Source organism: Lactuca serriola, chromosome 8 (assembly GCF_051521515.1).
Source record: "Lactuca serriola cultivar US96UC23 chromosome 8, Lser_US96UC23_V15, whole genome shotgun sequence".
NCBI lineage: Eukaryota > Viridiplantae > Streptophyta > Magnoliopsida > Asterales > Asteraceae > Lactuca > Lactuca serriola.
In genome coordinates, this window is record NC_136415.1 from 7,062,242 (window position 1) to 7,078,946 (window position 16,705).

Consider the following 16,705-nt stretch of genomic DNA (forward strand, 5'->3'; position numbering starts at 1 on the left):
ATTATCAAATACATGTATAGCAAAATGGGACAAATGTGAGCTACTTGGTATTTTGTCTGCATTAAGTGGGAGTGAGGTTGTTAGTGTTAATTGGTTTGATGCCAATATCCCCGAAGCATATGGCAGCCTAGAGTTTGGATCCTATGTATAAAATGGTACAGAAACAACACAATGTATCTCAGAGAACAAAGCATCCTCAAATCTATGTTGGTCTTTCTATAAAAATTCACAAAAATTGATAGTTCTCAAAACCTATAACAAAAGGATGAAGATACCTTACCCTTTCAATTTTTATTGAGGTTTCAATGTCTTCAATAACCTAGTCTTGAACCAAATCAGTGAAGCAGAGGTACAACATTTTTGCATACCTCCAAACCTGTTTTTATGTAAAAGCTCCACTCCACAGTTCTCACTATGTATGGTACCATATATAAGATGCTACAACAATCAATGTTCTGTAATAAATAACAATAATTTAGCAAGAAAACCATAAGATGTAATAATCAGGTTTTGAGGAAATACCTTATAAATATGGATTTCAAATGTTAATTTAGCAATCAACACCTATGATGTAACAGTAAAGTTATAATACTTACCAAAGTTATATTTGTTAAAAAAGAGTGATAATCAGAATTGGGTAAATGACATTCATGAGAAAACATAACACAAGCATAGACCCTTAAGAATAGATGTCCAAGTAGGGACCACATTTCTGCAATGAAAATAAACTATTGTTATTCCATATATCATCGATTTAAAACATCCACATCCTATTACACTACATAATAAAACATGTGTGCACCTTTTGTCAAAACATGTTGAAGATCCACCTCTTTGCCCTACATTGTTAATTGGAAGCATAAATTTAAAAAAAAAAACATCCATAATATAAGAAACAATTGAAGGTTGTTTTTTTTAATTATGACATAAAAAGATGAAAATGGAAGGGAGTGATGAAAATATACAATATTAACACCAAATATGAATCATTAGCTCTGAACCTTTGAATATTCATTTGCATGAACCATAGGATAGAAATCTTTCAGTAAGTCACATAAAGCTCTGCAAGAGAACCTCCACTACCCATGTTTTCATCAAAGAGAATCAAAAGGTTAGCAACTAGTGCTTCTGTTGTGACTGGATTATCATCGTTGAATGTCAATCTTCCTACACCAGCCATAATAACAATAATGAACATCAATGAATTGAAAATATTTTGGATTTCCTTACACAAAACACAAACTTTGATTATAATTTACAATTACATGGATGCAATCATTGTTAGTTTCGTTTAATCCATAATTTTTTAGACTGCAATCACAAATCTAAAAAATGCAAGAACTTACCTGCCCTCAAAACAAAGCTAATTCGTGGATCGAGGAGACCAATCGAAACCAAAGAGAGACACAGAGGTAGTACAAATGTGTGCAGATACCGACGGTGGGAATTCGAGGATCAATATCAGCAAGCAAAACCGATGTAACCAAAGACGACGCGAATTCCATGTTTGATAAAGAAATCGATATTGATCATGAATTAACTTGACATTGTTGGTGATGAACTGACTTGATCCTGTGATGATCCCATAGATTTTAGGAGTCAAATAGAATTACCCGTTACACCAATATGAGCCGATAAAAGCTGAATGGGAAATCCGATAGCCCTAACCCACTAATGACAAAAGCAACCATAGCAATGAATAACATGCTATCGCACCCGCCTGACACCACCAAGTTAACCCACAATAAGGATTTGGGGAAGAAGGAACATCAATAGAAACCTGCAACAATAAATGAAATCAAATTAGGAGTAGGAGAAGTCGAAAGGAAAGAAAAAGGTACGATCAAGATCCAAAGGGTCACTCTTATACTCTTTATCAAGTAAACCTCGACACGTAATTGAGTCGTGACTTATGCAGTTAATCGCCGGTTGTGGAGTTGAAGACATGGGCAAGTGGGAGGTTGAAGACGAAGTGGCGTAGGTCAGATCGTAACCGCAAAAAAACGTATAAATACTGAGTTTTAATGGCTATGATGCAAAGTTTGAGATATCCAACGACTGTAAGGTAAGAAGCGGTTATTGACGCCTCGACGTTAGTAATATTAATAATTTTGGTAGTCCATTCCATTTATTGAGTCAACCATTTGGTCACCTCACCTTGCCAAATTGACATGTTTGCCCTTTAACTTTTAAAATGTTATTATTTTTCACTTCTGTCTTTTTAAACTTCATGTCAACTAATGATATGATTATTCATTGATGATTTTAGCTATATAAATCACCTTTCATTTATTTACTTTATTAATTTAAGAACATAATCTTAAATTTTAGGATGTTACACAAATTGCATGAAATAACAACAGACTTTACTGTTTTTTTTTACTAATATAAGCAAAATAATTGTTTACCCATAATAACAAAGTACTTGTAATTATTTACTCTTAATAACACTGTAACCACACTTCTTTACCAATGATTGTAATATTTAACTCATAATAGCAACATACTTACATTTACTTTACATATAATAGCAATGCACTTATAATTCTTTAGTCATCAAAACAATATAATTACATTCTTTTGCCAATAATAACAATACGTAACAAGTAAAATATGATGCCCATATTGATAAGTATAAATACATTATTATTATTATTATTTTAAACAAAAAATAAAATATATTACGATTATCCTTAAAAAAAACATATACCGTATAGTTTATTATTAGGTACAAAGAATATACAAATATACATGATTTCTCAATATACATTCTTTATATTGGTAGATAGAGTAAAATACGTTGTGATTATCCGTGATTAGCCTTAAATCACTGCAATTTTATAAGAAAAGCTACACAAGATCGATATCAACTTAAATATTTAAGAATAATCGTTTTGACCAAAATTTGAACTTGGGTTACAACTTACAAGATGCTACTAAACCCCACATACGTTAACGTTTCGTGAAAGCTCAAACTTTCCTATGAAAAAGTGTCGCACCTGCCGGCGATGGCCCAATCCCGTCGAGCCGTCGACTGCGGGAAAACGTAACTGAACAGCGCGTGCATGTCACTCACTTTTTGAAATAATTCTTATTTCTGGTGGTCTGGTATTGCTAAACAGCGGCATTAAAGTTGGGAATTTTACGTTACATCAAATCCTAACCATCCATCCATCTAAGTTTTCATACATTTCAAAGATCAACAAGAAAACCACTTATTAGGTTTTTATATGCTGACACTACCACCGTAAGTCCGTACTACACCCATTTGTTCTTGAATTTGAATTGCTAGTCTCTTTGTTATTTTCATCAAAAGAACGAAAAAGATAATTTCTTTAAAAGATTCCATCTCTTTTGGTATGTCAAGAATCGTATACCCAACCCAATGTTAAGGTGTTTTCTTTTAACCCTCTCGTGGTTTCTAATTGAATTGAAGGAGCAATTCTAGGGTTTTTTGAGATTAGGGGTTTTCTTTCCGAAGTTGCTCTTTCTTGTGGGTCGTCTAGAATTATAAATGGAAATGGAAGAGCTTGCTGCTATTGAAGACGATAATTCAAGAAATGTCACTGGCGAAGAAGCTGTCGGCATTGTTACAGAAGGAAATCAGGTTGACATGACTGTTGCTGTGGTGATCGAAAACGATGACGGAAATGCAATTCTGGAAGCTGAAACGGATAAAACCCTTGCAGAGGATGAGAAATGGGGATTGGTAAGTGAAGAAAATGGTGTTAACAGTGAGATGAAAGATGAGGTTGGTGTTAAGAAAAAGAGGCACCGGCCAAAGAAGGGTGATCGACCAGGGGCAGAGGACAGGGTGATAGTTGTTGGTCTTCATTGCGCCAGTGCTGGTTTTGATTTTTTTAACAAGAAAGGTCCACCTTCTGATTCAAAACACAATAAGAGAAAGTTTTCTTCTGTTATGGACTTTGGTTCAATGGAGAAGAAAAGGAGGAAGCTCATACTTGGTGCTAATGGTGTTGGTGTTAAAATCAGGCGAATAGGACGACCAAAGGGTTCAAAGAACAAGAAGAAGAAAATTGGTAATGGTGATATTATTCCAGTTATGAACGGAAATTTTGATGAAAACCATTCTAAAAGTATAGATGAAGGCGAGGGAGGTGAGAGCGAAAACCATGGTGTTAAAGTCAAGCATGTAGGTCGACCAAAGGGTTCAAAAAACAAGAAGAAACTTGGAGTTGATGATGACATGTCGATTAAGGAGTTTGGTATTAAAGTTAAGACTGATGGACGAGGTAGACCAAAGGGTTCAAAGGACAAGAAGAAGAGGCGCCGAAAACGTTTTCGAGATAATGTTGATGAACATGGTAATCCAATGGAATCAGTACCTTCTTCTTCATGTGGAGGTTTCAGAAACAAGTTACAAGCGAAGAAACCACGGTTAATTGTAGCAGGTGAAATCATGGCTTATTCTTCTGATGTTGAAAACGTCAAGGCGGTGGACCCTAGTAGCCCAATAAGGCCCAAACGAAAGCCCAGGAAGTCTATTGATGGGTGCGAGGGTAATTTGAATTTGAAGTGTCATCAGTGCTTGAGGAACTTAAAAAACGTCATCTTTTGTTCCAACTGCAAAAGAAAACATTACTGCAATAACTGCATTGTAAGTTGGTATCCAGAGAGAACAAAAGAAGAAGTCAAGGATGCATGTCCATATTGTCGAGGGAATTGCAATTGCAGAGCTTGTCTTCAAGCAAATGTAATCATAAAGGTAAATAAATACTTTATACTTCCTTCCATTAATTCATTTTTCTAAATGTTTTTGACTCACTCACATACTCTCATGCCCACCAACTGTTTGATGATATATCAGGCTAGTCATGAAGAAGCCAATGAAGACATCCGATTACAAAGATCACTTTACTTGCTTAAAAAAACTCTACCTCTTTTAAAACATATTACAGAAGAACAAAGATCCGAGCTTTTAATGGAGGCTAGCATACTGGGTGTTGAGTTAACAGAAGAACAAGTACCAAAAGCTTCATTTGATGCAGATGACAGAGTCTACTGTGACAACTGTAACACATCAATTGTGAACTTCCATAGAAGCTGTCCAAGTCCAGATTGCTCTTATGATATTTGTCTCAACTGCTGTCGTGAGCTTAGAGATGGAATCCAGCCTGGCGGAAGTGAAGCTGAGTCATCATTTCAGCAATTCATTGAGAATTCACAGCTTCAGGGTACAGATTCAAAGGGACAGTTTTTCGGTTGGAAAGCTGACTTTAAAGCACACACTTTTATCAACTCATTAGACTTCCCTGCTTGGAAAGCAGAAAATGACGGTTCTGTCCCTTGCCCCCCAAAAGCCCGTGGAGGCTGTGGGAATGGAATGTTACAGTTAAGACGAGTTTTTGAAGCCAATTGGGTTCAGGAACTGGTTGAGAAGGCCGAGGGCTTAACTGTCAATTTCCAGTTGGCTGATATTGAAACTGGAGAAAACTGTTCAAGTTGTAATGTGGAAAATCATCATCATCATGGACATGGTGTAAGGAAATCGGCTTCTAGGGAGGGTAGTAATGACAACAATTTACTGTATTGCCCTGATGCTATTGACTTAGAAGACAAAGATTTTGAACATTTTCAAATGCATTGGAGAAGAGGGGAACCCGTTGTGGTTAAAAATGTCCTAAAAAAGACATGTGGACTTAGCTGGGAACCAAGGGTGATGATGCGGGCTTTTAGGAATGCTAAAAAAAGGTTAAAAGAGGAAAATCAATGTGTCAAAGCTATCGACTGTTTGGACTGGAATGAGGTAACTTTTATATCCCTATCTTTTTAAGTTTTAACAAATGTTTCTACTAACTTAAAAACAATGTTTTCTTTTTTTTTTTTTAGGTTGAGATTCATTTGAATCAGTTTTTTAGAGGGTATGTAGAGGGGCGTAGGCATGGAAATGAATGGCCAGAAATGTTAAAGCTTAAAGATTGGCCACCAACAAATTCATTTGATGAGTGTTTACCAAGGCATTGTGAGGAATTTATTGCAATGCTTCCATTTAGTGATTATACACATCCAAGATCTGGTCTTTTAAATCTTGCTACAAAGCTTCCGGATGGTTCTAGAAGGCCGGATTTGGGTCCTAAATCTTATATTGCTTACGGGTTTCCGGAAGAACTCGGTAGAGGCGACTCGGTTACAAAACTACACTGTGACATTTCTGATGCTGTAAGTAACATAATTTATGATTTTTTTTTTAATTTATCAATTCAATTGTTGGTTTTCATGAAATGAATCTGTTGTTTTTGGATCAGGTAAATATATTATTACACACAACTAAAGTAAAAGTTTCTTCCAAAGAGCTTAAAAAAATTGATGAAAAACGAAAGGAATACAAAGCTGAAGATACGGGTCCTGTGTCAAGTATGAGCCCACTTAAAACAGAACCTCCATCAAAAGATTCATGTAATGGTGATTCTTTGTGCATAAAGAAAGAAAAAGAAGAAGAAGATGTTGATGAAAGCAAGGCTTCAGTGGTCAGAGATCCAAGCATTGACCAAAATGTGAATGGAAGCAGCCAAGATTTTCAAGAAAGTGATGATGGTATTGGTGGTTGTAATATTGAATATGGAGGTGCTTTATGGGATATTTTTCGTAGGCAAGATGTACCAAAGTTGACCGAATATTTGACCAAACATCAAAAAGAATTTCGTGGCATTAACAATGCTCCTGTCAGCTCTGTGAGTATAGTATAAAAAAATCGGGTGATAAACAATTAAACATCAATAAATATAACAAATCCAATTGAACTTTTTATTCATGCTTTAGGTTGTTCATCCTCTCCATGATCAAACCTTTTATTTTGATGAAAAGCACAAGAAACAGCTCAAGGAAGAATTTGGTGAGATAATATGAAGATTGACATTGCATATAAATTAAATTCTTCAAAAAAAAAAATGATGGATGATTTAACTTTTTCAGGTGTGGAGCCATGGACATTTGAACAATACCTTGGTGAAGCTGTTTTCATCCCTGCAGGTTGTCCACATCAAGTTAGAAATAGACAGGTTAGTTAGATCATGCTCAAGTCTAATTAGGGTTTGCTTCTTTTTGACTTAATGGATTAAGCACTTAATCTCATTTTCTATATAATTACAGTCGTGCATTAAAGTGGCTCTTGACTTTGTGTCACCGGATAATGTTCAAGAGTGCATACGGTTAACAGAAGAGTTCAGATTACTTCCAAAAACACATAGATCCAAGGAAGATAAACTTGAGGTACATAATCAATCAATCAATCAATTAGGGTTTCTAGTGATATGATACAATTAAAAAACACTGGTCTTGAATCTTGATTATAATAATGTTTTTGCAGGTGAAGAAGATGGGGTTATATGCTGCGAGTCTTGTTATTGATGAAGCCAGTAAATTGATGATGAAAAACAAGTAAAGTTTCTTTGATAATTTTTGTCTAAAACTAAATATCTCTTGACTTTTGTCATTGACTTATTTTTACAGTTCTGAATCGCAACCTGATCCTCCAATAGAGCAAGTGAAAGAAAATTTGGAGCAAAGTGTGGAATCAATGGAAGCTGACGTGTCAAGAGAAGGTAGTTAGAAAAAAAAACAGTCTAAAATGGAACATATACAAGAAAGTTATGGTCTGTATCGATGTTGTATTTCTAATTTATGAGGTAGTGTAGCATTAGTTTTCTTTTAGATAGATAATCTTGTCAAGTGTTTTTTGTTTTTTTTTTGAGAAGGTTTGAAGTTTATCTGATTTATATGACAATAAAACGTCACATATGAATCATGTTTAGAAGATAAAAAAGTCAGAGAATCGTTGATGGTTTAAATATTAAAATGCATGATGATAATAAAAAACATTATCTTTAAACTATCATAAAGATCCTTTAACAAATTATAATATTTATATTACAGAATCTCATTTGTAAAATGGTGCAGGCCTGGATGATGTTAAAAACTATTTTCTTGTAGTTGAATGATTGAAATGTTTATTCCGACAAACAAATCCTTTTTCCATGGTTAATTAGTTGACTCAATCCCATTAAAAGTAAGTATTTCCGGCCAAATGAAATACTATTAGCATTAGATGCATGCATCTAATGCTTATTTCCCATTTTAGTTTACTACTTTGGGTTAAAAGTGTTTAATTTATTTTGTTTTATGTTTACTACTTTGGGTTGAATATTGGGAACTTGTTTTGTTTGGTAATGCATGTTTAGTGCCAATTAAACTCTTGGTTTCTTACTTAATTTGAGTTGGCCACATCTTGTAGAATTATTGTATTTTAAAACTTGTAATGGTTAGGAATAAAAAGTCACTAACAATAATGATTGTGATTCTTAATTAAGCTTTGTTTTCATTATAAACTTGTTTTACATGTTTGAAACTCTTGACAATTAATTTAAGGGCCCTTAATTTAATAGGTTATCTAAATATAAATATTATCAGAATAATTATACCTTTTTTTGTGTTGGTGATCCAACAAATACCCTTTCTTGCTATTTCTACAAAGATCTAAAGTTTATTTGAACAAAAAAACGAAGTAAAAGCGACATCACTCTGTTTGTATCTTGAATCCGACAACGACCCATACAGATCTTTGTTATATCGTTTTAGACATTTGGTGTATTTTCTCATATACCCATTTCTTGAAGAATTCCCAAAACACCGATAGATTTCCAATCACTTTTCCTGTTTACAGGCTTTCGTCAACAGCCATGGCTGCTGTTGCTGCTCTGAGATCGAAGTCATCCAAAGCCACATCTTCTTTATCATCAGTCTCACAATTCAGATACTTTATTTCAACTCACCGTATGCACGGTGGTCGTATACCCAATTCCCAAGTCACTTCTTCAATACCTACAACAAACAAATTAGACGAATATTTCCCTCATCATCACCACCAACATCAATCTTTCAAACCTTTTTCCCTCTCCGGTGAACTTGTCGATAAGGGTTACGGTTTTTTCAAGAGTAATAATAAAAGGAGACTAGTCAATTTGTCCGGTGGTAAAGGTAGTGGTGGTTTCGGTGATCCGCCAGAGGTTTGGCAGCCTCCCGGAGATGGGATTGTTCCTCAGCCAGGTTTTAAGATGGTTCCGGTATCCAGCGGCGATGACAGTGAAGCAAGCACCGGTGGGTTCGGTTCGGGTTCTGGAGATGGGAATTGGGGAGGATCTTCGTTGGGGCATAGCTTCCCAACACCTAAAGAGATCTGTAAAGGGCTTGATAAGTTTGTGATTGGTCAAGAACGAGCTAAAAAGGTACTTGCGGTGGCTGTTTACAATCATTACAAGAGAATCTCTATTGACAGTTCGCGTAAGTAAGCACCTTACTCCCTCTGTCTTATTCCATGTTCTTGTTTTTATGGTATTTGATTCATTGAAGGCCTGCTGCAGGACATTCAAGAAATGACAAGACGAATGCCATGGATGATGATGATGCAGTTGAGCTTGAGAAAAGTAATATCCTTCTAATGGGGCCAACCGGTTCAGGTAATCGTTTTTGTTCTCTAATCCTCCACCATGGTTGAATATTGATTGAAGCTGCGTGGATATGGCTTTTTCTGTTATTATCTGCAATTATATAAGCATTTATGATTGTTTTGAGAACAGGGAAGACACTTCTTGCAAAAACATTGGCACGATTAGTGAATGTTCCTTTTGTTATAGCAGATGCGACTACACTCACCCAGGCATGTTTCTATTTTGCTTTTTAATATGTTATAATCTTTGGGAATTGGGATGCTCAAATTTCTAGCAATTTGCAGGCAGGCTATGTTGGAGAAGATGTGGAATCCATTTTATACAAACTCCTGACTGTATGTCCCTTAATAGTAATACCTGCAATTTCTACACTTGTATAACACTTTTTTTTTTATCTGATCACAACATTTAATTTCAGGTTGCTGATTATAATGTTGCAGCAGCTCAACAGGGCATTGTGTATATAGATGAAGTTGACAAGATTACAAAGAAGGTTTAGTTTCTTCACCTTTCAATTTCAAGCTTATCATAATATTGAATTTTATAATATTGTTTCTTAATTGGTTGTTTTGACAGGCTGAAAGTGTTAACATTAGCAGAGATGTTTCTGGTGAGGGTGTCCAGCAGGCATTGTTAAAGATGCTAGAAGGGACTGTATGTTCTTGTTATTCCTTATATGAAATTATATATTAGTTTTATTATGTCAGCAAAAAAGGAAATTTTGTTAATTTTATTAGAGTTGACACTTTATCCAGATAGTCAATGTCCCTGAAAAGGGTGCACGGAAACATCCTAGAGGAGACAACATTCAGGTAAATAAAATAAAATAAAATAAATCTTCTTTTTAGTCTTTAATTTACTAAACCAAATTATGTACTTATCTATAAGAATATTTGTTACAGATTGATACCAAAGACATCCTGTTTATTTGTGGGGGTGCCTTTATAGATCTTGAAAAAACCATTTCAGAAAGGTATCTATCATTTACTTATTAATCACTCTTTGGTGTTCATAGATATTATAAATATATACTATAATGTTTTATTTTCAGACGCCAAGATTCTTCTATTGGTTTTGGTGCACCTGTTCGTGCTAACATGAGAACTGGAGGTGTTACATCTGCTTCAGTGACTTCAACTTTATTGGAGACTGTAAATCCCTACTCCTTTTTCTTTCTTCCATTAAGTAAGTGTGTGTATGTATGTGTCTGAATAAATTGTGTGTTTATTATGTTTGTTAGGTTGAAAGTAGTGATCTTATTGCATATGGCCTCATACCTGAATTTGTTGGAAGGTTTCCAATTCTTGTCAATTTGTTAGCTCTTACAGAGCCTCAACTTGTTCAGGTACCTTTGTAGGCATTAATTAACTACTTTTTGGTAGGTGTGTTTCTTTTTGTTAAAATAAAGTGGATTCCCAGTAAATAATAATGTTTTTGTAGGTGCTAACTGAGCCAAAGAATGCATTAGGGAAACAGTACAAGAAGTTATTTCAGATGAATCAAGTAAGTCTTCTTTCATCTCTCAAACACATTTACTAATGAAATATGTTAGTTGTAATTGTTTATTATTTTTTGCAGGTTAACCTACATTATACAGAAAGTGCTTTGAGATTAATTGCAAGGAAAGCAATAACTAAGAACACTGGGGCCCGTGGTTTGAGGGCCTTATTGGAAAACATATTGATGGATGCCATGTATGAGGTTTGTAGCTAAAGATTATTATTATTATTAATATTTTTTGTAATGAAATGATAGAATGATAATTTATGAATGTATTGCAGATTCCTGATGAAAGAACAGGTAAAGATGTAATAGATGGTGTGGTTGTTGATGAGGAGGCAGTTGGGAGTGGTGCTAAAATCCTCCATGGTCAAGGTGCTCTTGCCCATTATCTATCACAGCATTTACAGGTAACTTAAAAGGCTACATCCTGTTTTTGATTAATTCATGTTACTACAAAAAGATTTACGGTTGATTTTCTCTTTGCAGACAAGCGCAGATACGGCGGCAGATGGTGGAGCCGAGGCAGAGATGGAGGCGGAGGGGGAGGCAGAGTTGCCTTCTATTGCTGCCATGTAAATCGTGGGAAAGATTGTATCAGTCACCATGTGTATGTATATAGATAATATGTACTAATTTAAGCTCTAATGAGAGACATTAATTTAATAATTAAATTTATGTTGGATGCTTTCATCATTATTACAATCAAATGTCAATATGTTGTATCATATCAGTAAAATAACATAATATAACTTTTTTTTCTTTTCATACAATGAATCCAAGAGAATAAATGTCATGACTTTGTTAGCTTCATTTATTCTCCTCCCTACATACGTACTTGATGTACACCCTGTCATAGTATTTTAATTTTAGCATCTCATAAAAGCTACATGTTTTAACGAGTTGAGTTGGGGCCTACTTTGGTCAACTCGGGGTTGACTTATCAGTTCAAGATTAAGCAAAGTAGTCAGTTTGATGTCTTCAAAACTACTTGCAACCTTTTGAAACCCGTTATTTTTGTCATCTTTATTTATTTTCCGGATAATATAAGTATAAATACTCACACTACAACGCCCTTTGGAACTCTTAAAATATTGAACTATCCCAATACAAGAAACATGGTACATTGAATATTCTTTTATGCATGCCTAGGATAATTGTTTGTGGTAACCTAAACATATAGTTAATTTTTTATGGAATAGGATACAATGTAATAAAGAATAGAAGTATATTACTATTTATTTTTCTATTTAACCTAATTAGGGATAACAACAGAGGTGTTGAAGTTGGTAATATTTTGTGTCCGGTTTGTTTGGAATAACCATAGGTCATTGATCATGTGTTGTTGAACTAGCGGAGCTAGGTGGTTCCCGGAGTAGCCTGGGATGTTCCTAAAAAAAATTTCAGTAGTATAGTTTTTTATGATTTTTTTTTTCAGTAGTGTAAGTTTTTTCGGAAATTTTTTGGGGATACCCCTTACTCCCCTTTACTTTGATTCTGGCTCCGCCAGTGTATGGAAGTATACCACTTCAGGTTTAGTTTGGGAGAAGGTCTTTGCTTGGTTAGATTTTGAAGTCCCTTAGGTGGGAATGTTAGGTGATGTGTTTGAATGGATTGAGGAGCTACATAAAGGGACTGGAAGTGTTAGAAACTATTACGTGTGTGATGACTTGGGTAAAAGATACATTTTTTGATTTTTTGATAGTGTAGCGGAATATTCGTTTTTTTGGATTGTTAGTTGGAATCTTAAGTTCTAAAATCCTCTTTTAGTTTGTTCGTTGTAATTGATTTGTTTTGTTAGCTCCTTAATAGTTTGTTTATAATAATTATTTAGCTAAAAAAACATATATATTTTTGAATATGAGATGATGGGTAAAAGAAGGATGGAGATGGAGGTTATTTAGCTATGAGACACATACCCAATAATTTTGATGCTTATACACCAAGGATTTGTTGATGGTGCCAACCTAACACTACCCTCAATTCACTCATCATTCTCTTTTTGCTTTATAAACTTAGGCAAACCATATGCTTTATTATCTTTTTGCTTCTTGATTAATCTTAATAATTTATTAAATATGCCGGGTAGATAATATAAACTCAACTTTCTTATTCTATTTGGAAAATAGTTTTAAATGTCCAAATGAACCACCATTTCCATTTATTTTATGTCACCAATAAGGATATATTTAAGCATATATAGTTGAATACTTTGTTTAATTTTGTCTTGCGATATGTGAAGTAAAATACTGATCTTCTTTATAATATTATGAACATTCTTATAATGTTTATGACTTTGATGAATATATCTGGCAAAAATCTTGATTTGTTTAGAGTTAAACAAAGAGTATTATAATATTAGATGTGTAAAAGTACATAATAGCCAAGTCAAATAGCGACATATATGTTATTACTTTGACTAAAATTTATTTTTCATAACAGCTAAATTTTATTTTCTATCTGAACCAGGATATATATACACTGCCGTGTTATTTTCTAAAATTAGATTTTTTTTTTAGTTTTATTCTTTTATGATAATAAATATCGAGTAAAACAAAACTTGAAGCAACCCCCTTTTATATAAAATCTTGACGTAGTTTATTTGATAAAGAAAATGGTTCTAGAGTAGCTTTTGTCTTATTTTAATATTAATCTTGGTTTATAGGTAATAAAAGTAACATCCTTTGTCATAAAACATGTAACATAAAACAAATACTATAATGGAATATATAATCTTAAAAAGTAACTAACTATTTATTATAAATAATTAAAGAAAAAATATATATATAAAAACATAAATGAATGTATTGAACTTTTTATATCATCAAATAAAAAAATGAAATAATTAGACCAGATAAATTATATGAGCCGTCGGTTCATTGAATCTGAATGAGTTCAAAAAAATTCAACGGCGATGCTTACACCTCTCGTCCTATGGGTATAATAATAATACTCAATACTCATACAGATACAAAGAGAAAGAGAGAGAAATACAGGGGTGTTGCGGTTGTGGTTGGGGTTGGGTTGACAGAGAGAAGAAAAGAACCTCTTTCTTACAGAGACAGAGAAAAAGGTGTTTGGTTTGGTTCATTCCATAAATCGATCTGTTCGTCGCTTTTCTGTTGTTGCCATCTTCGCCCTTTTTCGCATTTTTCTTCAAATCGGAGATCAGAAGACGGAGTTTGAATCCTTATTTGGGTTATTGAATTCAAAAGATTGGGTGTTCAATTTGGATTTGTCAATCAAGAACAAGGGCTATCTATGGATTTGGATAATATAGAGTGCGTGTCTTCTTCGGATGGAATGGAAGACGAAGAGATCCACACCCACCAGTTCTCTTCAAAACCTCACAATAATAATAATAACATCGGAATACTACCCTCTGGATTGACTCCCGCTACAAGCGTTCATGAATTGTTGGAGTGCCCTGTTTGTACTAATTCTATGTACCCTCCAATTCACCAGGTTTTGCAATCGATTCCCCCTTTTTTTTCATCCCGTCTAATCATTGTTTCTTGTTGATTTAGCGTATCATGTTTGATTTGATTTGATTGATTGAGAAAAAATAGGGAAATTTCATTTTCAACTTTGATACCATACTGGATTGGATTACAGTTTGTCTGATTTCTCTTAAGAAAATGGATTGAAATTCTGCGATTCAGATTTGAAATTGTACACGTAGTAATACGGATGTTGGATTCTTATAAAATTATATAATTAGTGGATTGATTTGTTGATTTTAGAGGAACAAGAACAATTTTGAATTATAGTTTGGTTTTTTTTTTTTTGTGTTGATAGAATTATTACAAAGAGTTGTTGAAGTTGGTTGTTTACATTTATACAGTGTCACAATGGACACACATTATGCTCGACCTGTAAAACAAGGGTACACAACAGATGTCCTACATGTAGACAAGAACTGGGTGATATCAGATGCTTAGCTTTGGAAAAAGTTGCAGAATCACTGGAACTTCCCTGCAGATATTTTTCATTGGGATGCCCAGAAATCTTCCCATATTACAGCAAACTAAAGCATGAAGCTTTATGCAACTTCAGACCCTACAACTGCCCATACGCCGGATCTGAATGTTCAGTCACCGGAGACATTCCTTTTCTGGTTACCCATCTCAGAGACGACCACAAAGTCGACATGCACACAGGCTGTACTTTTAACCACCGTTATGTCAAATCCAACCCCCGTGAAGTTGAAAACGCTACCTGGATGCTAACAGTGAGTTCACTTCACTTTTCCCCTGATTTCTGATTTCCGATTTTAGGGTTTTCTCTTTAATGGGGTAATGTGATGTTTGGCAGGTGTTCCATTGTTTTGGGCAGTACTTCTGTCTTCACTTTGAGGCGTTTCAGCTAGGGATGGCACCTGTTTACATGGCGTTTCTTCGATTCATGGGGGATGAAGCAGATGCAAGGAATTACAGCTACAGTTTAGAGGTCGGAGCCAACGGGAGGAAACTGATTTGGGAAGGAACACCGAGGAGTATCAGAGATAGCCATAGGAAGGTAAGGGATAGTCATGATGGGTTGATTATACAGAGAAACATGGCGCTCTTCTTCTCCGGTGGTGACAGGAAAGAACTCAAACTTAGGGTTACAGGGAAGATATGGAAAGAACAACAGAATCTGGAAACTGGGGTTTGTATTCCTAATCTATGTAGCTGAGATTTAGGGTTTAATCTCCTTTTCTTTTCTTTTCTTCCTTTCAATGTGTTTGATGAATGAATGAATGATTCAGGTTTCTTGTGTACGTAAGATTCAGGTTGTTATAGCTATTCTATTTCTTCATCTTGTTTATTCAAGGGTAAATTGCTTAAGACACAGTTTACAAAATTTTTGATTTTACAATGTTGTTCCAGTTTCTCTCTATTACCCTATGTCACATAGATTGTCGCTGAACAAGTTGGACATGGATTGAAGTTTGCTATAACAACCTGAATCTTTTAAAAGCACTAATGGAGTTGTGGTCTGCATTCACTTTTCTATTTTCTCCCAAACTGTTCTCTCACGAAGCAAAAAAACAAGAAATCTACAAAATCTTTTTTTTTCCTCGCTTCAAAGTTCTCCTTCCATAGTGTTCTTTTATCGAGAGAAATTGCAACCAAAACACTACTTTCGGCAAGAAACAAGGTTGAACTGGATTTTGACATGGGAAAGGAATAATAAAAATCTTTCTTGAAACAATGTATATACAATTTGCCACTCACAAAGGTAATATTAGGCCCTTAAATGGCAATAAAACAGAAAAGAAACAGAAAGAAACAGAAAAGAATTGCCATTACAATAAGCCATTACCATCAATTGCTAGAAGAATTGCCACGGAGGCCTAAAACAGAAAAGAAACACATATTACATAGGAGGATGGAAGATATAATAGACTACGAGCTAATGGTGGCACACAAATTTACACAAACTAATGGAAATAAGGACATACAAAAATAAAAAACTAACACCACCAAAAGAGAAAAAGTAGTAGGAAGACCATTAAAAACAAGTCCGACTGAGACAAGCACGAGCTAGTTAAAGATCTAGAACTGGAACAAACACTCAGAGAAAGGTACTAAGATTAGAACCTTTACCTTTTACGTAATATGTGATCGTAACATTAATGTACTTTACTTAGTTATCAGGGCAACGAGAAGATAGATGAAGGTGTTGTAGGTAGGGGATGTGCATTTTGACCGGATATCTAAACCGAGACCAAAACTTAGACCGGACCGACCCGAATA

The 16,705-nt window shown here is 34.6% G+C and overlaps 3 protein-coding genes across 5 annotated transcripts; all 3 read left to right on the forward strand.

Annotated features, from left to right (window-relative positions):
• Positions 1 to 2,989: 2,989 nt before the first annotated feature.
• Positions 2,990 to 7,758, forward strand: LOC145069116 (Transcription factor jumonji (jmjC) domain-containing protein). Its single transcript, XM_079016083.1, has 9 exons — positions 2,990 to 4,726; positions 4,829 to 5,767; positions 5,851 to 6,180; positions 6,267 to 6,692; positions 6,781 to 6,853; positions 6,934 to 7,019; positions 7,111 to 7,230; positions 7,328 to 7,398; positions 7,471 to 7,758. Exons 1-9 carry the CDS (start codon positions 3,515 to 3,517, stop codon positions 7,568 to 7,570), a joined length of 3,357 nt encoding a protein of 1,118 aa, XP_078872209.1. The 5' UTR covers positions 2,990 to 3,514; the 3' UTR covers positions 7,571 to 7,758.
• Positions 7,759 to 8,502: 744 nt separating this feature from the next.
• LOC145069117 (CLP protease regulatory subunit CLPX1, mitochondrial-like) lies at positions 8,503 to 11,692 on the forward strand. 3 transcript variants are annotated; one of them, XM_079016084.1, is made up of 14 exons: positions 8,503 to 9,301; positions 9,367 to 9,473; positions 9,594 to 9,677; positions 9,753 to 9,799; positions 9,883 to 9,957; positions 10,041 to 10,118; positions 10,220 to 10,276; positions 10,367 to 10,437; positions 10,516 to 10,615; positions 10,705 to 10,809; positions 10,905 to 10,967; positions 11,043 to 11,165; positions 11,246 to 11,374; positions 11,454 to 11,692. In XM_079016084.1, the coding sequence occupies exons 1-14, from the start codon at positions 8,697 to 8,699 to the stop codon at positions 11,541 to 11,543; spliced, it is 1,734 nt and encodes a 577-aa protein (XP_078872210.1). In that variant the 5' UTR covers positions 8,503 to 8,696; the 3' UTR covers positions 11,544 to 11,692. The 3 variants fall into 3 exon arrangements, with proteins under 3 accessions (XP_078872210.1, XP_078872211.1, XP_078872213.1); XM_079016085.1 differs by having other exon boundaries at positions 8,504 to 9,297; positions 9,378 to 9,473; XM_079016087.1 differs by having other exon boundaries at positions 9,164 to 9,301; positions 9,378 to 9,473.
• A 2,239-nt stretch (positions 11,693 to 13,931) lies between these two features.
• LOC145068502 (E3 ubiquitin-protein ligase SINAT3-like) lies at positions 13,932 to 15,824 on the forward strand. Its single transcript, XM_079015471.1, has 3 exons — positions 13,932 to 14,429; positions 14,809 to 15,195; positions 15,279 to 15,824. Exons 1-3 carry the CDS (start codon positions 14,226 to 14,228, stop codon positions 15,639 to 15,641), a joined length of 954 nt encoding a protein of 317 aa, XP_078871597.1. The 5' UTR covers positions 13,932 to 14,225; the 3' UTR covers positions 15,642 to 15,824.
• The last annotated feature ends 881 nt before the right edge of the window (positions 15,825 to 16,705 follow it).